Source organism: Jatropha curcas, chromosome 3 (genome assembly GCF_041381405.1).
Source record: "Jatropha curcas cultivar XTBG-Jc1 chromosome 3, XTBG_Jcur_1.0, whole genome shotgun sequence".
In the NCBI taxonomy this organism is placed as follows: domain Eukaryota; kingdom Viridiplantae; phylum Streptophyta; class Magnoliopsida; order Malpighiales; family Euphorbiaceae; genus Jatropha; species Jatropha curcas.
In genome coordinates, this window is record NC_143153.1 from 4,407,446 (window position 1) to 4,429,186 (window position 21,741).

The 21,741-nt window shown below is 32.3% G+C and overlaps 4 protein-coding genes across 14 annotated transcripts; 1 reads left to right on the forward strand and 3 right to left on the reverse strand.

The window, feature by feature from the left end:
• Positions 1–925: 925 nt before the first annotated feature.
• LOC105644082 (protein FAR1-RELATED SEQUENCE 5) lies at positions 926–5,191 on the reverse strand. 9 transcript variants are annotated; one of them, XR_002285576.3, is made up of 4 exons: positions 3,441–3,869; positions 2,109–2,317; positions 1,800–1,897; positions 926–1,280 (listed from the first exon to the last, which is right to left on the reverse strand). XR_002285576.3 is itself a non-coding variant. In XM_012229351.4 (3 exons), exons 1-2 carry the CDS (start codon positions 3,867–3,869, stop codon positions 2,114–2,116), a joined length of 633 nt encoding a protein of 210 aa, XP_012084741.2. In that variant the 3' UTR covers positions 1,535–1,897; positions 2,109–2,113. The 9 variants fall into 9 exon arrangements, 6 of the variants coding, with proteins under 6 accessions (XP_012084741.2, XP_037496080.2, XP_012084733.2 ...); XR_002285577.3 differs by having other exon boundaries at positions 1,800–1,916; XR_001047354.4 differs by having other exon boundaries at positions 1,800–1,926.
• Positions 5,192–6,544: 1,353 nt separating this feature from the next.
• LOC105644066 (Far-red impaired responsive (FAR1) family protein) lies at positions 6,545–12,018 on the forward strand. 2 transcript variants are annotated; one of them, XM_020683333.3, is made up of 4 exons: positions 6,545–6,743; positions 7,714–8,174; positions 10,098–10,276; positions 10,853–12,018. In XM_020683333.3, coding segments are annotated over exons 1-4 (723 nt in total). In that variant the 5' UTR covers positions 6,545–6,742; the 3' UTR covers positions 10,935–12,018. The 2 variants fall into 2 exon arrangements, with proteins under 2 accessions (XP_020538992.1, XP_012084706.1); XM_012229316.4 differs by lacking the exon at positions 10,853–12,018 and adding an exon at positions 10,534–10,849 and having other exon boundaries at positions 6,546–6,743.
• A 334-nt stretch (positions 12,019–12,352) lies between these two features.
• Positions 12,353–16,343, reverse strand: LOC105644052 (protein SIEVE ELEMENT OCCLUSION B). The gene is made up of 8 exons (XM_012229296.4): positions 16,048–16,343; positions 15,877–15,933; positions 15,534–15,590; positions 14,970–15,418; positions 14,408–14,514; positions 14,100–14,221; positions 13,349–13,816; positions 12,353–13,250 (listed from the first exon to the last, which is right to left on the reverse strand). The coding sequence occupies exons 1-8, from the start codon at positions 16,255–16,257 to the stop codon at positions 12,591–12,593; spliced, it is 2,130 nt and encodes a 709-aa protein (XP_012084686.1). The 5' UTR covers positions 16,258–16,343; the 3' UTR covers positions 12,353–12,590.
• Positions 16,344–17,819: 1,476 nt separating this feature from the next.
• On the reverse strand, positions 17,820–21,356 carry LOC105644040 (protein SIEVE ELEMENT OCCLUSION A). Of its 2 annotated transcripts, none has more exons than XM_089718801.1 (7): positions 21,053–21,356; positions 20,837–20,893; positions 20,300–20,751; positions 19,842–19,948; positions 19,417–19,556; positions 18,825–19,292; positions 17,820–18,681 (listed from the first exon to the last, which is right to left on the reverse strand). In XM_089718801.1, exons 1-7 carry the CDS (start codon positions 21,257–21,259, stop codon positions 18,052–18,054), a joined length of 2,061 nt encoding a protein of 686 aa, XP_089574927.1. In that variant the 5' UTR covers positions 21,260–21,356; the 3' UTR covers positions 17,820–18,051. The 2 variants fall into 2 exon arrangements, with proteins under 2 accessions (XP_089574927.1, XP_089574928.1); XM_089718802.1 differs by having other exon boundaries at positions 17,820–18,678; positions 21,053–21,355.
• Between the last annotated feature and the right edge of the window lie 385 nt (positions 21,357–21,741).

The window sequence follows — 21,741 nt, forward strand, 5'->3', positions numbered from 1 at the left end:
TTCCAAATCAAATTAACATTTTGAGTTTAAAAATAAATTAGTTAGTTATATATGATAACCAAACTAAAATTGAAAATTAAATTCAAATCTAATCAAAATGAGTCAACTTATTTAGTTTTCGGTTAGAAGCCAAATGTTACTCACCCCTACTCACCCCTAACTCTGATACGATGAGGAACATAACTATTGTTTTATCAAGTAAACTCTTGCATACTTGTTTTCAGAGCATGATAACCAACAAAATAGGGGTTATTGTAATTTGTTCTTAGCTGAAAGAAGGTTATGAAAACACTAATGATGATGATGATGTGTGTATTCTTTGCAAATGTATCTCTTAAAACCTTGTTCCACAATAATAATTTTATTAATGGTTAACTATTTTACTAACTGATAATATTAATTGTTAGTACCTAGCTGTTTATATAGTTTTTCAAATCATACGTGCTCAATGAAAATAGTTATTTGATTAGTTAGTAAACATAAAATAAATTTAAAAGAAATCAATTAAATATTGTCAAACGTCACATTAAGAGTCACATTAAGAGGATAACATTTCAAGAAATACTCTCTCGACCTCCGAAAATATTATAAATATTATATTAACAAACAATATAATTAATAAAAATACATTAGGATACAAAAGATACTACAAGCTGCAAATCAGGTGGTAATCTGATTGGTCTTCTTACTTATGTAATGAGTGGAAGGTCTCATATTTGAATTGTATCGACTATACTTATTTTCACCAATTTAGTGAGTCAAGGGGAAGGATTATCTATGTTATATAACCCGCAGTGTTATTTTGGCCTATAAAAGCCTCTAATAAATTAAAAAAAAAGACACTACAAAGCTGCACGTCAAGATCGATTATGTGAGCTATAAAGGGGCTGCTGAATAGTTTTCTAGAAAATGTTGACGAGCAAACTGAACCACAATCAGGAAAAACCAAACCTATCGTTAATAATGTTCACAAATTTCAATCCGAAGTTTGATAGTTACATGTACAATAGCCCGGGAATAATACAGCACTAGGTTGCACATATTTTTGTATTTTTAAGATAGAGATGACCAAAACTATACTTTTGATAGCTTAAAGATTAGAGAGTGCCATTTATATGACATTTGTACAAAATTATTGTCTAACTGTATGACTTTTGTTGGCAAAAGAGAGGATGCTCAGTTGTATAACTTGTGCTTATTCATAACATTCAATTCTCCAATTTCAGTGCAAGAGATCAAGTTCATTGCAAATTTACATGCTGCTGGTACTGCTCCTTGCGCTATACAAAAGTGAAACCAAGGCATGCATTATGAGAATTGTTGCTCTCCCTCCTACTCACATTGTGGTGGGACCCATATGGTGGGGGTCCACCTCAATGTGAGTAGGAAAGTGTACTCTCCTTCTATTCTACTTGATAATTTCACAAAAAATCAGTTAAGTTGAAGATTGCCCACAAATAAAAAAGCACATATCAGTGAGACATTGTATCTTTATCAAACATGCACGGTTTCATGTTGATGTCTAGTTCATAAATTGAGGATAATTGAGTTGAAACTTCATTTTATATAGAATCATTGTCAAAACTAGCCAAATGTACAAGTAAGATTCTCGTGTACCAACTACCAATGAAACAGAGTGAGATGCATTATTAATGAGAAAGTAAGGCATATCAAGTGTTGTGGTTTAAACATGTAAGCAGGGAACAAGTGTGTTGATTTTCCAATAATGATAACTTTAGAGAAGTATGAGTCAATTCTTGATTGTTTAGAGGCATGCAAACCACAATTTGAGCACTGACCTTGAGCTATCACGCCATTTATTAACTGAAGTTCCAAAATTTTGGGAGCGATACTTGCTCACTCGGATAAACTTCCCTTAAATCAACGAAGAAGTAATCTGGAAAAAAAACCACTGTCTGCATTTTCCTTTAAATCAATGAATAAATTAGAGAGATATGGACAACCGTGTGAAATTTCTATTGCATCTAATTAGTAGTGTTACAGTGCATTGAATGCTAAAAAATTGAGTGAAATAAATTGACTCTAATACATACTGTGCATGATGAAAATGTATTCATGACTGAAACTAAATGACATTGGTTAAATACCAGGGCTATCTACGGTGGGAAAACTTTTGCACTTCAGATTCAACTTTCCTCACATTGTCAACGATAACTTGAATTTTTGAAGAGAGCTCTTCAGTTTGCTCCTCAACATTATTCATAAAACTAAGCAACTTTTCTCTGTAAACTGCACATAATTGCTCCTGACGCTCCAACTCTTTGGTCAGTTCTTCAATTTTCTTATCTTTATCACCCTACGAGTATCAAACAAAAATCAATTGCACAGACACAAGGCACCATCTATATCACTTAAAATAAAAAAACTGTGTTAAATTAAATAGATAGATTTTGATTTTTATCACTGCATTACACTAGGATCACCGATCAGAGACATCAGAGCAATAATCTGTCATTAAATCATTATCCTAATTAAATCCCATAAATATCTCTATATAAAATAAATAATTCCTGATGCATTATTAAGTTGAATAAAAGTACAGAGTAGATGAAAAAAACAACTGCTCGCACACCAGAAGGAAATGACAGGGAACTAAACTTACCTTAAGCAATTAATATGAAATGACAAGAGAACAGTGCATAAGAGATGGACAGGGGTTTAAGCTGTAGATAATGGAAGAGTTTAAAGGTTCTGTTTGGAGCAGGAACTGAATAATATGTTGAAATAACAGTAAGCCTAGGTAAAAAACATAGCAACTCCAATCCCAGCCCTTTATGAATGCAATCTGTAAGTGGTACCTTTTTGATAAAATGATGTCTCTTTTGGCACATACATATATACTTAGCATTGTTCTCAGGGTTCCTGAAGCATTAGAGAGTTCAATTCAGCAAACACACTAATTGAAAACTGCCAAAATTTGACGTGTGGCTGATCTATTACATAATCCAAGGAAAATTTCCACGGCCTATTCCTTCTAAAGAGGCCAAAGCCATATGTCCAAAAATACAAACCCATTGCAATTGTAAACTAATAGTGCAGAATGCACCATTTAATTTAAATGTATCGAAAGTGAATGTACCATACTAGCCTTTAGTTATTAGTCCTAGTCCAAATACTTGCAGAAAGGAAACACAGGTTCAATTATGATGGCTGCAACCAGCTACAGAATTAATTCTGGAATTACATACAGAGTGGAGAAAATAACTTTGCATTGAGTTTCTTTCTTTCTTTCCTGTATTTATGTATATCAACCTAGCTATGCATTCAGTTATATCACATAAACCTATCCAGATATTGGTAATGCAATGGTGTTGAATATAAAGTAATACATGATACTATATAAGGGTAATATAACTTTGTCAAGAAAATAAAAAAGGAAATGGAACAAAAAAAACAAATGCAGAGATGAATATACTAACCGCTGTACTGAATCCATTAGCAGTAACAACCAAAGGATGGTTATGATCCTTTTCAAATCTTGTAACAACCCATTTTCCAGACTTTTCCATTTTAACCAGGATAGTTGCTTTGCAACCTTCTCGTGCACTAGATCGTGGCTTCTTATCTGGTCCAATCGTGCTCCTATGTTTAGGAGAGAAACCTTGTTTATTACATCCAAGTCGACGAGCAAGAGTTCTTCCATCAATCCCAGACCGACGGCGTTGCATAATACGCACAACAAACCCTATCCTTCTGGCATACTCAATGTAGAATTTCCTAGCAGCATCTTCAGAATCAAATTCCATGCCTACATATGGTTCTAGAACTCCATCTCCTTCTACAGAAACATTTTTTTCTTCAACAGAGATGTCAACTGCTCCAACTTCCTTATCCAAGTCCACTGCCATAAAGAAATCATTCAACATGAAAATTAAAACATTGCACAAAATCTTTATTTTTTGAAAATGAAGTCCTTGTCATAAGAAGCCATCCAATTCAAATTCAAAGCTAGAAAACTAATATTGGATCTAATATCCATGGCCAAGTGGAATTATAAGGTGAAAAATCTCAACCTTTGTTTAAAAGTCCATTGCTTTTTCTTTTGAAGATGGAAGAAGAAATTTAAAATAAGCTAAAAGGAATCCAAAATTAGTTGAAGCCATGTACCCAGAGTTTACATAGCACTTATGGGATGAAAACATTATATTCAACCTTTTGGTATCTTTATTGAAAATATAGAAATCTCATCCAATTAATATGGCCAAAAAAGTCCATTTATTTCAGGCGGAGTGAGGAGGGATAGTCATTCAGGCATCCTGAAGATTCATGGAAAAGAAAAGAAATAAAAGATTCTGGCCATTCTCCAAATTTCTTTGCACTAAATAATGGGTGCCAAAATCTTACTGTAATAGTTAAAGCCTAGGCTGAGACCAATGACCATCGGAGGGAAAAGACTAGCAATTGCCAAAATTTGACTGATTAAAAATAAGAAAATAAAAGAAAAATTGGCAAAATTGGGATTTCCACAACAGCTCATGACATGTAATGAGAAGTTAACAAATGAAATAATAATTCTGATTAAATAATTGGCTGAAATTTGGGAAGATGATACAATATATTGCAAAATCAAGAAACTCCAAACCCACGGGCACAACTTAACAGAACTGCCAGTTTGAAATTTAAGCAGGTAACGTAAAACGATAGCAAATGATTGGAATCGAACAAGGCTTAAAATTAGGAACATATTTTACTAACATAAAAAAAAAGTACGAATTGATTTGAAAAGTTTGAATTAATATAAGAATGCACCCATCTAAAGCATTAAAAGAAACAAAAATTACCATAACGGAAAAAGAGGCGAGTGAGCTAACTAATGTATGCATCACTTCTAAGTAAAGTCAAAAACTGTAAATCCTCTAGACCAATTTCCTCAGCAACCAAACAGAGCAAAGAAGACAAATTCAGAGGAAACAACATTATAAGGGCAGAAATCACAAAGCTATAAAAGCAGAAGAAGAGGAAAATCGAAGCTCGAAATGTAAAGGAACTTACTGAATCAAAAAGATTGGCTTGAGACATTCAAAAAATTTGGGAGAGGCGAAGCGATCTTCGCGTTAATGCGCGAGTAGAGAAGCGGATGGCAAAAGAAACACATATGAAATGGAAGACTCACCGCCGTTGGATCGAGCCATCAAGGACTGTCAAAGTGCGTGATGACTGATGGATGAGTTTGAGGAATTACCTTGCGTGTTAGTACTCGGACCCTATAACTTAAGTTGTGAAGGGTTTTTTTGGCCTTATTTTTATTTTTTGGAATTTTATTTAATTGAACTTTCTTATTATTAATAAAAAAGCTTGTTTTTTTCTAAAGCTTTAAAATTTATTTCAAAAATTCAAAAAATGAATACATTAATCTAAAAATTAAATTAATTTTGAAATTTGAAATTAAATACAAAAGATATTTTCCTTTTTGAATTTTCAATGTATTAGATAAAATAAATTATTTATTTTGTGATATTACTTTCCAAAAAATATTCAAATAAAGAATAATTAATGTACTCATTGCATGAACCAGGATATATAAATTCAATATTAAACTTTTTAATTCATTAGAGGTCTAATTAATTAAAATAACACTGTGAATTATATAATAGAGGTAGCTCTCCTATTGGCTCATCAAATTAGTGAAATCAACATATTTAAGAAAACATTCTATTTAAGTTTGTTATATTATTTAATCTATCTATTTTCCCAAAGATTTCAAATATCAATAGCAACATTAACCTTTTGTCGTAGAAGGAGAAAAAGAAAAATAACGAGAAATATCAACTTGTTTATCATAGTAAATAGCAAATTTAATAACATATGTTGTTCTTAAATTTTTTTTTTTTAAGTTCATACCAGTGATATCTATTATTCAATCTGTTTTAAAAATATAGTTTACTTTCTATTTTCATACAGATTAAAAAAAGTAATAATTATTATATTTAAAAAATAATTTTATTCATATAATTTTCATATTATGCCTATATTAAATAACACATGATCAATTATTATATTTGAATACTTCATCTGTTCAAAAATATAAATCGTTTTGAGTATTTAAAGGAAAAATAAATGATGTTTTTACAATGTTACAGTTAACTGTTAATTTTGAGATAAAAAATAATTTAGCCATATTATTATTTTGTTATTATAATTTAGAAGAATTAATTGATTCCTTAATCCTTATAAAAAAATCTTAAACGACTTATAATTTAGAAAAAATAGAATAGTAAGTAAAAATTAATGATAATTATTAAAAATAAAATAAAATTTAATAAAAATATAATAGACAGAATTAATTATAATGCACAAAAGAAAAGTGATATACAATTTGAAACGAGCCAAAAGGTGATAATTCAATGTATGTTTAATTACTGAAATTCAAAAATACTTTCCTAAAAACACATTTTTCTAAAATAGTGATTTCCAAAAAATATGTTTAACTTCAAAACAAATGCAAAACGTGTCACGTTTTTACTGGTCAAGCATAGAAATTAGTTTCTGCTCAGAGAGTAGAGGACTCCTCCTCGATTTTTATTGCACCCTTTGGTCTACCACTTCCTCTGAGGCCTGAGCTTTCTCTTTCTAGAAACTCCCAAACCCAAAAATCCTTCAGAATTCACCAACTCACTCCAAACCGGGAACCCTTCATTTTCACTCACCCCAAATCACTCATTTCTTTTTCTGCGTTGCCGCTGAAGCTAAATTCATCTCTTTTGGACTTGAATTTGTGTAAAGTTAGTCTCTTTAACTCCTCAACTTGTTTTTCAATTTCATATTTTCTCTTTTTTACTTTCTTTCTTATGCACTTTGGTTTTTGCATTATTGATTGATTAGAGGACAATATAAGCTTCAATATACAGAGTTTCTTTTCGCTTGATTGTGTAGTTCTTGAGCTTTGACTAAAGGTTTTTTTTCCAATCTTAACTTTGGATTAATGTAAAATCTAGTGATTTTTATTTATTTATTGTGAAATATATGTAACTAATAAAAGAATTAGGGACTAAAAAACTTCTCCTTCGTGTAGCTTAGAAACTCTGGAAATGTAGTAGTGTGCAGCAGTAGAGCTTACTGTTTTGGGTTTGCTTTTTCTTATTGAGTAAAGATATTGAGTATCATTTCATGTGTCAACTCAAAGGTTAGATGGTGTATTTGTTCTTGGTGTTGAAAATTATGCTTATTGAATTCGAATACTATTAGTTTTAAGCATCTTTTTCAATAATGTGAAATTTGGATTATTAAAAACGGCTGAATACAAAAATTGGTATTTCTTTTTATAAAAAACTTTGGTAATCTTGGTTAGTGATGGGCATTGAGGCTTGAGTTTGAGAGTAATTGTTCTGGGCAATTTGGTGCTATGCACTAAAAATGGAAAATGACATTGAGCACATATATTTTACTTAGATTAAGTACTTAGGGAGCCCATAAAATAAAATTAGCAGAAGATAAATTGTACAGCTCCATATTATTTTGCAAAATAGCTAGTTACATCATTACAACATCCATTGCAAGGGTAATTTATGTAATAATTTGAATTAGAAGGGTAATTTTAGTAAGTTAGAATACAAGATGGTTGCTTATTCGAATTTACTCAAAAAGAAAAGGGGAGAAAATCTAATTGGAGACTTAATAATTCCCTTCCCCTTCCTTTTGAGTTTACTATTACATTTCAACTAACTAATAGTATTGCCCTATGTTTTCTGGTAGTGGATGAACAACCTTCTGTGAGTGAGGATGGGGACATGAATCAAATTGTAGAGAGTTCTAATAGTAAAGAGGTAACTACAACTGAAGGAAGTTCTGATATGGAACCATATGTAGGCATGGAATTTGAATCTGAAGAGTCTGCCAAGGTGTTTTATGATGCATATGCTACACGCTTGGGATTCATGATGCGTGTTGATGCCTTTCGACGTTCAATGCGTGATGGGAAGGTAGTTTGGCGCCGGCTTGTATGTAATAAAGAAGGATTTCGCAAGTTAAGGCCTAGAAGAAGTGAAAATAGGAAGCCTCGAGCAGTAACAAGAGAAGGATGTAAAGCCATGATAGTGGTAAAGAAAGAAAAAACAGGAAAATGGATTGTAACAAGATTTGTAAAGGAGCATAATCATCCACTAGTAGCCACACCTTCTAATGGTCGTCGAACTGTGCTTTTATCTCAAACACCAGTGAGTGCTTTTAGAGGAAAAGAAGTTTTTTCAGAAGTGCCAGTAGCTTATAGATATTTTTATATAATGTTTGCATTTTTAGGTCACCAACTGATTTTGCTCTTCACTAACATCTAGTTGCATGATTCTCATTGATTATAAATGCTGAAATATTGTTCTTGTTAGTAGTTTTTGTCCCTATTACCAATTGTTTTTCTTGTCTGCTTTAAAGATTTACTCATTTTAGCTTTGGCAGTGTCATGCCAACTGGGACATGTTGCTTACCAATATGATTACATAAGTTCTGATGTTTCTTCTTCTTGCTGCAACACTAATGTTCTGATTTTCTGGTGGTGTAAGAAGCTGCTAACTGGTGATTTTAGTGTCTGAAATAAACGAGATAAGATGAATAAATGCATAGTCAAATTTTAGATGAACATTCTGTCTTGATGAGTAGGTTCTGTTCAGAGTAGTCTTTTTTTCCTGTGTCGCCTGCCTGCTTGCCTTGTTTTTTCTTGTCAGTGCATATTCCATTAACTATCAAACAAAGGCAGTATTGTGTGAATGCTATTCTGGTATTCTGAGAAGTTGGAGGCACCAAAATGGTTTTTGTAAGCATGGGCGTGAACTTTTTGGACTGCAAATTGAGTAAGCAGCTGTAGGATCAGTGCATAGGCTGGCCAAATGAAGGTGCTAAATGCTGTCAATGTTGCTTCTAGGAGTGCCTGCCCAATTGCCAATTCCTTCTAGGTAGGCTATTTATTTTGGTGAAAAGAAAAACCACATTTGGAGAAGGTTTCCTCAGATACCTTCACCAATTCTTGAAGCAAGCTGATTCTTTTTTTTTTTTTTTTACCACTCGGGTAATTGAAACTGAGTTACTTGTTATGTGAAATAATCTTCTTTTCTGCTCACCTTAGGAACATTCTGATTATTGGCATTAGGAATTTTCTTTAACAGGTCATATAAGGCTAAATAAACACCTTATCATTGTTAATTGGGGTAGATGCTCTAATGCCAGGTCCTATGCTTGTATAGAGGCTATAACTGGGAAATTTGTGGTAGATGCAGTAAGCTGGAAAGTTGCCTTCTGTGATTGTGCAAAGCTACTGGAAGTTGGATATTTGTTTGCATGTAGGCCTTCCTTTTTGGCTTCCCCCCTCTTTTCCTTCTTCTTAATTCTGATCTTGTGTTGTACTGAACTGTTACTTCCTTTAGTTGTATTCTTTAGATGCTAGCATGCCTGTCTATTCTTCATATGAGAATCCGTATCTATGAATGTTGTTTGACCATTTGTCCTGGCCGAATGAACTAATTTTCTTCTTCCAAACAGTTGAAAATCTTATGCACAAATTTTATCGTCCATCAGTGTGACACTCTTCCAAACAGTCTACACCTCTATAGATATCTCAGACGGATTGACATGGGCTACAACCATCCATATCTGAAATACAATTTTTTGCTTTTTTTTGTTTTTTTTTGGACAAGGTGCTCCAATTGCCTTGAAGTTGTGAATTTGGGAAACTGGAGCGAGAAGTTCCTGAAATATCAATTGCTTTTAAGATGATTAGAATCTAAAATTTGTCCTTATTTGGTTCTCTTAGCCCCAAAAGATAGAAAATATTGAATGATTGAAATGCCAAATTAAGACTACTGGGTTTTGGATGTGATGCTTAACTTTATCTGTTTCAATATTTGATAATTCTCATTTCTGGATGGATGAAGTATTACACATTAATTTATTATTGAATATCTTTCACTCTCCACCTACCTTTGGCTAGAGAATGATCACATGATATATTTATTTTGATCTCCTCTCAATTATTCTTTAAATCAATCTAGCACATATTTGTTTTGTCCTTTGATGTGGAATAAAAGTTTGTTTTTCTACATTATATTCAAGTAATAGTTTTACTATATGCATGTTTCTTCTATAATATGTAGGATGAGAAAGATGTAAAAATTCGAGAATTGACTGCTGAACTACAACGAGAGCGAAAGCGATCTGCAGCTTACCAACAACAACTTGACATGGTTTTGAGAGAGATGGAAGAGCACTCGAATCACCTATCAAGAAACATTGAGGACATAGTGCAAAGTGTGAGAGAAATCGAATCAAAGAGGTAGGCAGTAGCTTCATATAGACACAAGCTCGATTAGATATGTTGGCTTGTATATGTACAATTTCTTTGAGATGCCATTGGTTGTTTCCTGAACCTAGTCTGAACTTGTCGGTTGAGCAGAATTAAACTTTACTAAGTATAAAAAAATTTTCATAAAACTAATAAGCATTCTGACTCATGTTAAAACTGTTGCACCTTCTCCTTTTCTTTCTTATTTTGGAACTTATATTCTATCCATCTGTCTTTTACCACCAAAGATGCATAAGGAACTGAGTTGAAGAGCAACCAACTACGGGCTTTCTGTCAAAAAGAATAAAGAGAAGGGGGAAAAAACAGAAGAGGGATGCATATGGGATAGAGTTGAGTCTTTATCTTGCTGGATTTATAATACCACGCATATAGTAACCATAACAAATTAAGAATCAGCAAAGACTTGCCTTCAAACTTATATCGAGAGGCACACTTGAACGTTATATAAAGCACATCTGGTTCAAGAGGCTGTCTAGGTATAGGAAATTAGGAACATTCTTGACATTCTCAAACAGTATTTGTAAAAGTAACTACATTTACCCACAGGCATTTTTACACTGCAACACTTTGTATTCTTTATGCTTGGTGGAGACCCATATTGCATAAAACATGGGTTGTACATAAATGAACAGAGCAAGAAGCACAATTCCCCATAGTGATCCAACTGCACTAAAAGCACATTGACCGCGACAAGACCTATATCCACCCTTATCGGGATGACTTTAGCCATGGAAGGTGCTAAAAATATAATCCCAACAATGGACGCTACAGCTGATAAGTAGAGCATAAAATCTCTTCCCACCTTAAGGTGCAACTCTTGGAATTTTTCTTTCTGGTAAATGTTTAGATAAACCTCGAGTGTTTTGGCTACCAAGCTTGATGGGAGGAAACAAGCTAAATGATATGAAGTCATACACAGTACACTTGGGATCTCATGAACACCCTTCTTAAGCTTCTGAGGCTCATCTTCATGTAGTTACTGATTCTCATTATGATTTCTCACCTCTATGTGAAGGTATCAAGTTTCCTCCTTAATTACTATAATTCTTAGACCAAATGTATGGTTAATATATATTGTATATGGTTACATATATATTGTATAATATCTATCTCATGCATAGTGAGAAAGCCAGAAATGCAATTTTTACAACTTTTCTTGAGTAGGAAGAGGCAATTCAAAATTGCAAGTAATTGAGACTTATTAATAATAACATATGTGTTTGATTGATGATTGATGATTCATCACACAGTAACTTATATTAATTGTAAAGCGTTCAAATATGACATCTGTCTTCTTGAACCAAGCAAGATAGCTACAGACAACACACCAACGGAAATTTATGTTGCTAGAAAAGAATGGTATGCTTCACCCTTCCTCCTTGTGGAAGAAGGCCAAATTTAGTGAAGACATCGTTATAGCTATTGACACTAGTATGTCCAGTTTTGTATGTGTAAGACTTGGTATTGCTTGTACTTCTGAATGATAGTATTATGACTAATTTATTCAATCATAACATATGGATTTTCTTGTAACTAATTAATTATATACATATTTGTGTTTAATTTAAAATTTAATGATTATTGATTAGTTCTTTAAAAGCGTTGAAGTTGAAGTTTATATATTGTGAATCTTATTATAGTTTGTAAGTGAATTCTTGTGAAGTTCTGTATGATGATGATATTAAGGATAAAAATGACTATTGAAAATGCAATTGGCCCTAAAAATGGATTCCATTTGATAAGAATGATAATTCAAAATGCCACAGCGTCTAAGAAATATAGTTCATTTTTTACTTCGATGAGAAATGGTGTAAAATTGTTTCAATATATACAGTATTAATTGCTTAAAAAACTTTACCATACTTTAGTTCTAATGTAATTTTTATTTATTTTTTATTAGTTAGCTACTGTGTTCACCTTAATCCTTTTTAACATTATAAAAATTTAAAAGATGAAAAAATAACTAATACTTAATATTGTATAAAAAATAATAAACGAATATAAATTATGAGTATAATTAAAACGAGCAAGTACGTACAATACGTGTTATAAAAAAAATTATTAATTAAAGGAAAGTTTTACAACACTCTAAATTAACAAAAGCACTCGCCTTTCAAAGGAAAGAAAAAAAAACAAAAAGAAAAAAAAAAAAAAAAAAAAAAGAGCACACGGTCTAGCACTAGCTAGACTAGACATTGCATTAACGAACGAAAACAAACACAAGTCGCACAACAAAATTATTCTGACAACGAACCTCAGGCAGATATTGCACAGAGCAGGCTTACTACACGCAACACTGATACGTCAGGTACTTGTGCATTCTCCGGCCACACGTTGCACATGTCATCATCTCATCCTGGACCTCAAGAATTGTCGCCGGCAGGACAATGTGGTTGCAATGGTGTGTTTTGTAGCAAAAATGCTGTGCTTGGATATCAAGTTGTTGTTCGATTTGGTTGTTAAGCGTTGCAAGAAACGAGTCGCTACTCGTTCCAAGTTTCCACCATGTGTTTATTTTTAACAAAACATGCAGAATTACTTCGCCTGTTGCTTTAGCCAGTTTCTGATGACATCCTAATTGACCCAATATGGCCCATCCTTTACAGCTTCCATTGAAGTTAAGCAAAGTTATAACATCTTTCATTATGTTGTCTTCTTTTGCATTTTTCCCGCTTTTTAGCCCTGAAGAGAAAATGCTTTCCAATCTAGTCCAAAATCGCCAACTTTTTGTTTCTTCTGCTTTCCAATACACGCCAATTTTGTTTGTAACAATGAAATCGAAAATGGCTTTGTTGGCTTGATCGATTGTATTGCTCTTGCTCACGTAAACTAATTCTATGTTCAACTCGGTGAACTCTTTAACGCGAGTTATTGCTGCAATGAACTCCTCAATCCATTTCATGTCTTCTCCTCCATAGAGGCACACAATTGGTGCAGGTTTTGTCTGCAATATACATAACGTATTAAAATCAAATTCTACTATCTATAAATGAAATCTATGCTTTAAATTCATAAATACCAGATGGGATATTGTAAACTTACCGAATCAACTAGATAAAGATCATGAATAAGAATATCTAGTGTCAGCTGCTTCTCTTCCCATAGCGATATCTCCTTCTCAAGTGATGATCGGAGCAGACCAGGCAAATATCCTTTTAGCCAAAGCAAGTCAAGAGTATAAACAGATTCTGCACGGCCCTTTTGATCAACCGGCACCAAAATTGCCGATTTTGAGAACTTCCATACTTCCTTGATGTATCTAATAACCTCTGGTTTGACAAGTGAAGGGTGCTTTACAGTATACCATGGCATCAGGGATTGCAAAGACAAGAATTTTTGTTCGTTGAATTGCCCCTCCACAATTGGAATCCAAACTAGTTGATACTGAATATTATGCTTTCTCTGGAGTTGTTCGAACAGTTTATCAAGAGCTTTAATCTCTATTTCCCATGCATCAAGTCCAGAAATCAGCAACAAAACGTTTGCATCCCTCAATACCTCAATTTCAAACTGTAGATTATTGTCACAAGAATTTGTTATATTAAACTTAATGTAATCAAATGGTGTGCATAATTCTATTTCTATATAATATAAGAGAATCAAACGGAAACGAATTAAATTAAATTCGGTTATTTTGAGAATGATGTTTAATCATCAAAAGTAATATTTTTTTTTATATATAAATCGATAAAAAAACAAAGTTATCTTAAATTGTAAAAAATAAAAAATTAATTAATGTTGAAAAAATTTAGTTTGTTGTAACATATGGTGACATTAATATTAAAGAGCAAACCTTTTGCTTAGTGGTGCCTTTGACAAGGGAAAGCTTTCTGCCCTCGATAAGAAATAAGGCCTGGAAGATTATTGTAATGTCTTGGACAGAGTGAAAAAGGTTGACCAGCACATTGTAAGCCTCTGCATTATCCCATATTCTTTATAAGCCAATTGCAGCAAATTAAATTAAGAATTGGAAGGAACTGGTTTGAATTTGGATCTTTAAATTTCTAAATTAAATTACGATAATTGAACAATAATAAAATTTAAGACAAAGGGTTAATAAGATTTGAATTTTTAATTATAAAATAATAAGCAATTACTTACCAATTTCTTGTTTGATACGACAGAAATGACTTTGCAGGATTGTCTGTATGCTGCTAACTTTAGTAGCCAATTCTAACAGTTCCCATGTCATTACTGCAACGGTACGCCTGAAATTATACAAGCAGATGACTTGCTATTTAATTCACATCAAAATTAAAGAACAGATTAAGTAGAATTTGAACACGGTTTAGAGTCCAATTAACAAAAATAAAGAAAGGTTAAACGAGAAAAGAAGAACTCCCAAGATTTTGATCAAGTACACACTTTTAGCTTTATATAATTTGGTAAAGGCACAAAGAACTTACTTTGCTCCTTGCTATTTCAATATTAGCTATATTAATATTTATATTGATATGAACAATAAAAGAAAAATACAATATTCCAGAGCTTTCGAGGATGCATAATATAATAATTTAGAGAGTAAAAATAAAATTAAATTTAAAAGTTTTAAGATTTAAAATGCAATCTAATTTAAAACTTAAAATTGATGAATAGTAAGAACCAAAGTCTATGTCAACATAAATGAATCCTAAAAGAAATAGATATAATAAAGTAAACTTACTGATTTTTCAATCCAATGAGGCCAACAATATGAGAAGCACAAGTCACAACACTATAAATTGTCCAGTAGATAGCTCTGGTAATATCGGTTGTGGCAGTTGAAAATGGTGGTTTGTTACTTGCAACATACTCAGAAGGTAAAGTATTGAACTGAAGAACAGATTGAATTAAAACAATTATAGCCTTGTTAAGTTCAATAATTGCTTCAGAAAATTGTTCCAAAAAGTCATTATCTTCCATTACGCCTTGTAGTTGCTTGAGCAGAGCTAGATTCTTGGAAACTTGATTTTTGCTGTAAAACTCAGTAAGCATATAAAATTCTCCATAATTAACAGCAAATGCAGCAACTGCTATCATTAGCTTTGCATCCCAAGAATAGTTTGAAAGTAACTTTTCAAGTAACATTATAGTTGTTTCTTGAGCATTTTCACCTGGGCAATTGCATGATATCTGCATGTACATTATTAGGTAGGGAGCTTTGATTTTTGTCTTTTCTCAAAAAAAAAAAGAAGAAAAAGAAAATGGTAGTAGAAGTAACAATTTATAATCAAGAAAAATAATTAACCTTGCAAGAGAGCTTGTTTATGATTTGAGCAGGTTCTTCATGCACTATCGATATTCCCTGCACAAAAAAACCGCATGTAAGCATATGTATGTATTTCCTTTTCTATCTCACTTTGATATCTTAAGTTATTTTTTATGCCGCTGTACTTATAAATTGCAACTTATCAAGGTTTCAGACAAATTAGAAAGTTTCAAATGTATAAATAGGAGAGAAATAAAGGGGTTTATTCCATCTGTTTTCTCTTTAAAAAAGGGATTTTTGAATTTTGAAGACATATTTGTATTTTAAAGTTGGTATTAGAAGAACCTTTCTATATTTAAAAAAAAAAAAAAAGATAATTAACCTCGCAACAGAGCTTGTTTATGGTTTGAGCCGGTATTTCCAACACTATAGGTGATCCCTGCAAAAAAGGGGCCAAAAAAAAGAAGCAAACCTGCTTGTAAGTATATACACATATTTCCATTGAGCCAAAAAATAATTAATAAAAAAAAAAAAAAAGGAAACTGGAACATACACTTGTGACACCAGTACCACTTCCGCTAGGATTGTCAGGAAGCAAGATTTTGGTAATAATGGTGGATAAGTTTTCAACATCAACTTGGCGGCCATCAGGTTTGTGGGTTCCTTCAACCTTGCTAATTATCGCACCATCGTCGGACTGCAAGAACTTAGGTATCGAAAGTGAGGTTTGAAGTGTTTGGGTCATTTGCTGGGTAATACTCATATTTGGCAGCAACGAAAGAAGTTTAGGTTTGGAAATGGAGAATTTAGAACAGTTAACTGAAGGGGAAAGAAAGTTTGGTACTTGTTTTGAGTCTTTGCTTCTTATATAGACACAGGTAGTAGAGGCATCCGAAAGAAAAAAACAATTACCAAGACCCACCACAGTCAAGGGAATCACATGTTACATCAATATGATTCTTCTATAGAGCCATGTTCAAGAAAAAGAAAAAGCAGTAGGAATGTGCGCGAAGCCAACAATAAAAGAAGGCATCGATTATCTGTGTTGGATTACTATTTATTAGAAGTGTTTATGGTTTAATTTGGTTCGATTTGTAAAAAATTATATAAACTAAATTTATAACAGAGATTTATAAAAAAATTTATAACCGCATAAAATATGAATAATTTAACTTTTTTTTTTTGGAGACGAAGAAAAAGTAATTGAAAAGAATGTGAAGCTGGAGATAAAATAATTTAATATATGAGAAAAAAAAAAAGTCATGTCAAGGCATCCTGATAAGTATAAAGTCCTGACATATTAACAAAACACAGCTATATCGCTTTCAGCTTTAACCCTAACTGAGGGTCTTCCTGGGCCCACGAGCTTGCTTCTTTTAAGCTTCCTTTCCTTTTTCTCGTCTATATTTAGATTTAGTGTATGCTATTGAATGAGCAATGACAAAAGTATTATTAAAACTAGAATGTTAAAAAGGAAATTAAGTTTAATTTGATGATGCCTTTCAAAAAGAAAAGAACAAAAAAAAAAAAAAAAAAAAAAGAAAAAAAGAAAAAACGTGATAAACGAAAGGATCTATTTTGTGATATATATATATATATATATATATATATATATAAAAGATTTTTTTTATAAAATATTACTGTTTTGTTCTTTTTTTTCTCAAGTGTATGGTGAAAATATTCTCCTCTAAACTAAAACACCATTTGTGATTATATTAAAAAAAAAAAAAATTGTTTGTGATTTGTTTGGTGAAAAAGTGGATCCATACACTTGATATTGATAAGTATTTTCCAATTTTATCTAAGATGATATAGTAATTTTATCTAAGATGATATAGTTTATTAGAAGTTGAAAGGGTAGAGGTGGACTGGATGAGAAGTTAGAACCCATGAGATGAAAATATATGATATGAGCTTATTTGGGCCAACCATTATTAGAAGATTAGTGCAAACCAATTAATTAGCTAACTTAGCACTCTTATATGCCCTTTGTAAATTTGGTATTTAGTTAATGTGAGATTCTTAACATAGCTGTTATTTCTGTTATCTTTTATAGCGGTAGATGATCATTACTCAAGAAAAAAAAAACTTAATATATGATGAACTAAATCCTGGTCAACAGGCCATCACACATACACTTAAATCTAAGTGGATAGAATAAGAGAAAATCTAAAACCAAAAGAAATACACGAAATATCATATATAAAAGATCTATCATAGCATCTTCTAACATATATAGAAGTAGAATTTTCTATTTTTGTTAAATTAATAAATAACACACTTAACAATATATATGTTGATTACCCATATCAAAAGTTGAACATGTAAGAGAGATATGAGGCTTGAAATATCCTCCATATTTTATTACATTATACCAAAAAAGTCCATTAACAGTTCATTACAATAAACTGCAGGTATTATATGACCTGGGATCAATTTTTATTACACAACAAACAAAAGCACACTCGTCTAGTCCTCCCCAGACATTACATTAACCACAAAAACAAAATTATTCTCAACGAACATCTGGAAGTTTTCCCGCCACAGTGCATGCTTACTACACGCAACACTGGTACGTCAGGTACTTGTTCATTTTCCGGCCACAGGTTGCACATGTCATCATCTCATCCTTGACCTCAAGATTAGTTGCAGGGAGGACAATGTGGCTGCAATGGTGTGGTTGGTCAGCCAGAAGTTGTTCAATTTGGTTGTTAAGCGCTGCGAGAAAAGAGTCGCTAGACCATGTTATTATTTTTGACAAGCTCTGCAGAATAACATCACCCATTGCTTTAGCCATTTTTTGATTAGATCCTAATTTGCCAAATATAGCCCATCCTTTACAGGTTCCATTAAAGCTAAGCAATGTCATCACATCTTTCATTATGCTGTCTTCTTTTGCATTTTTCCCATTTTTCAGCCCTGAAGTGAAAATGCTTTCCAATCTAGTCCAAAATCGCCAACTTTTTGTTTCTTCTGCTTTCCAATAATCGCCAATTTTGTTTGTAGTAATGAAATCAAGAATTGCTTTGTTGGCCTGATCGGTCGTATTGCTCTTGCTCACATAAATTAATTCTATCTTCAACTCAGGGAAGTCTTTCACACGTGCTAATATTGCTGCAGTGAATTGCTCAATCCATTTCATGTCTTCTCCTCCATATAGGCATATGATTGGTGCAGGTTCCGTCTGCTATATATATAACATAAGCAAGTTTTCATGTTATTTATTGGTAGCTCTAATAAAATCAAAAACCAGAAATCAAATTATAACATCAGTAAACGAAAATCTGTACTTTAAATTCATCAATTCCAAAAGGAATGAAGTAAAAATACCGAATCAACTTGATAAATATCTTGAATAAGAATATCTAGTGTCAGCTGATTAATTTCCCATGGAGACTTCTCCTTTGCAGGTGATGATGGGAGTAGACCGGGCAAAGATCCCTTTTGCAAGAATAGGTTTAGAGCATCAACAGTTTCGGTACGTCCCTTTTGATCAAAAGACACCAGAATTGCCTGTTTCGAGAACTTCCACACTTCCTTGATGTATCTAATAACCTCTGGTTTGACAACTGAAGGGTGTTTTACAGTATACCAAGACATCAGAGATTGCAAAGACGAGAACTTTTGCTCATCGACTTGGCCCTCCACAATTGGAATCCAAACTAGTTGGTATTGAATCTTTTGCTGTTTTTGGAGTTGTTCGTACAATTTCGCAAGAGCTTTAATCTCAACTTCAGATTCATCAAGTCCAGAAACGACCAGCACAACCTTTGAGTCCTTTAATTCCTCAATTTTGAACTGTATTTTATTGCCAAAAGAATTTGTCATATGTATATATATATATTATAAATTAAAAAAAAAAAAAAAAAAGAAAACCTGAGTTTGTTGTAACATATGGTGATATTAATATTAAAGATCAAACCTTTTCCCTAATATTGTTGCCCTTCACAAGGGATAGTTTCGTCTCGGTCCTGCCCTCTTTCTCGACAGTAAAGAAGGCCTGGAAGATTGTTGTAATGTCTTGGACAGTGTTAGAAAGGTTCACCAGCATATCGTAAGACTCTGCATTATACCATCAGATTTATAAGCCAATTACAATTTTCAATAAATTAAATAAAAAATTTGGATCTTTGCATTCTACATAAATTAATTTTCAATGTAATCGAAAGATTTTAATTTAAATTACCAACGTTATAATAGAATGACATTAATTAAAATTAGTAAAGAATTAACTGAAATTAAGATAATTAACTACTTAATACAATTTAAGATAGAGAGTTAATTTTTTTTTATTATAAATTAGCAAATAAAGTTTCTGATGATTTATAGCAATATGCGATTACTTACCAATTTCTTTTTTGATACGAGAGAAATGGTTTTGTAGAATTATCTGTATGCTGCTAACTTTAGTAACCAATTCTGAGAGTTCGCATGTCATCATTGCAATGGTGAGCCTGAAATCATGCAAGTAGCTCTATGACTTGCTATTTACTTTACAGGAGAATTGAAGAATATATTAAGCTGAATTTGAATAATTTAGAGCCTAATTAATTTTAAATAATGAAGGTTTAAATAAGAAAAAAAAAAAGAATTTGCTTAAGTACTAAAATTATATAATTTAGCAAAGACCGAAAATGGAATCTAATTTAAAATGTCACAAAACTAAAATATTATTAAAAGTTTAAGAATTAAGATGCCATCTAGCTAATATAAACCCATCCTAAATCAATTAATTTAGAGTAAAAAACAAAAATTAATTTTTAAAAATGAATCCTGAAAGAATAGATTTAATAAAATAAACTTACTGATTTTTTAACCCAACAAGACCAGCAATGTGAGAGGCAGAAGTTACGACACTGTAAATTGCCCAATACACAGCTCTGGCGATATCAGTTGTGGCAGTTGAAAATGGTGGTTTGTTATTTACAACATACTCAGAAGGTAAGGTATTGAAGTGGAGGACACTTTGAGTCAAAGCAACTATAGCCTTGTTAAGTTCAATAATTGCTCCAGAAAATTGTTGCAATAAGTGATCGGCATCTTCCATTATGCCTTGTAGTTGCTTGAGCAAAGCTATATTTTTCGAAACTGAATTTTTATTATAAAGCTCAGTAAGTAGATGAAATTCCCCATAATTAATAGCATATGCAGCTACCGTTATCATCAACTTTGCATCCCAAGAATAGTTTGAAAGCAATTTCTCAAGTAACACCATAGTTGTTTCTTGAGCTTTTCCACTTGAGCAATTGCATGAAATCTGCGTGTACATGCATGTTAATTTAATATATGTGCATAAAAATGGTATTAGAATTTACTATTTATAATCAATAACAATAGTTAACCTCGCAATAGAGCTGTTTTATGATCTGAGCAGGTACTTCGCGTCCTACAGAAGTTTCCTGCAAAAAATTTACAACTGCATGTAAATATTACACTTGTGATTAACATATTATTGTAAATATTACATTATAAATATTATATTTTAAGATTATAAATACTATAGTAATGAAGAAAAATGCCAAAAATTATTAATAAAGAAAAGGGAAATTGGAACATACAGTTGTGACACCACCACCAGTACTGGGATCGTGAGGAAGCAAAATTTTGGTGATAATAGTGGATAAGTTTTGAACATCAACTTGGCGACTATCAGGCTTGTGGGTTCCTTCAACCTTGCTAATTATCGCACCATCGTCGGACTGCAAGAACTTAGGTACCGAAAGTGAGCTTTGAAGTGTTGGACTCACTTGCTGCGTTGCCGCCATGTTTGGTAGTAATGAAAGATTTTTGGTTTTGTAACGGAGAATTTAGAACAGGTGACTGAGGAATTGTAGCGGAGAGAAAGTCTAGGACTTGATTGGGACCTCTAATTGGCTTCTCTATATATACACACACACAGGCATCTTGATGAACTGTCAATCGAAAAGTGAGGGTTTACCTATTAAATATATTCTATCTAGGGGTGGCCACGGTTTCGGAACCGAACCGAAAATTTCCGGTTCCGGTTCTGGTTTAGAACCGAACGGTTTCAGTTTCGGTTCCGGTTCGTTGACAGTTACAAAACCGACTGTCCGATCGGTTTTCTGACCGGTTTTTCGGTAAATCGCATAATTTTAAATTTTAAATTTTGAAGATCGGTTTTCAAAATTTAAAAAATTTGAAAAAGTTATTTCTAAAAAAATTACACCTAAAAAATTAAAAAATGCTTCAATTAAATTTATTTTTTTAAAGACTTGAACTTATTTAT

Excerpts from the sequence above, each read along its gene's own strand:
- LOC105644066 (XM_020683333.3), top strand. Across the intron at positions 8,175-10,097 it reads TGCTTTTATCTCAAACACCA|GATGAGAAAGATGTAAAAAT; the intron begins GTGAGTGCTTTT and ends TATAATATGTAG. Across the intron at positions 10,277-10,852 it reads AGAGAAATCGAATCAAAGAG|GCATTTTTACACTGCAACAC; the intron begins GTAGGCAGTAGC and ends ATTTACCCACAG.
- LOC105644082 (XM_012229351.4), bottom strand. The coding sequence starts at position 3,869 with ATGGCAGTGGACTTGGATAAGGAAGTTGGAGCAGTTGACATCTCTGTT. Across the intron at positions 2,318-3,440 it reads CTAATGGATTCAGTACAGCG|GGTGATAAAGATAAGAAAAT; the intron begins GTTAGTATATTC and ends TGATACTCGTAG.
- LOC105644040 (XM_089718801.1), bottom strand. The coding sequence starts at position 21,259 with ATGGCGGCAACGCAGCAAGTGAGTCCAACACTTCAAAGCTCACTTTCG. Across the intron at positions 20,894-21,052 it reads CTGGTGGTGGTGTCACAACT|GAAACTTCTGTAGGACGCGA; the intron begins GTATGTTCCAAT and ends AATTTTTTGCAG. Across the intron at positions 19,557-19,841 it reads TCGTATCAAAAAAGAAATTG|AGTCTTACGATATGCTGGTG; the intron begins GTAAGTAATCGC and ends GGTATAATGCAG.
- LOC105644052 (XM_012229296.4), bottom strand. The coding sequence starts at position 16,257 with ATGAGTATTACCCAGCAAATGACCCAAACACTTCAAACCTCACTTTCG. Across the intron at positions 15,419-15,533 it reads TAAACAAGCTCTCTTGCAAG|ATATCATGCAATTGCCCAGG; the intron begins GTTAATTATTTT and ends ATGTACATGCAG. Across the intron at positions 13,251-13,348 it reads ATCTTTATCTAGTTGATTCG|ACAAAACCTGCACCAATTGT; the intron begins GTAAGTTTACAA and ends TGTATATTGCAG.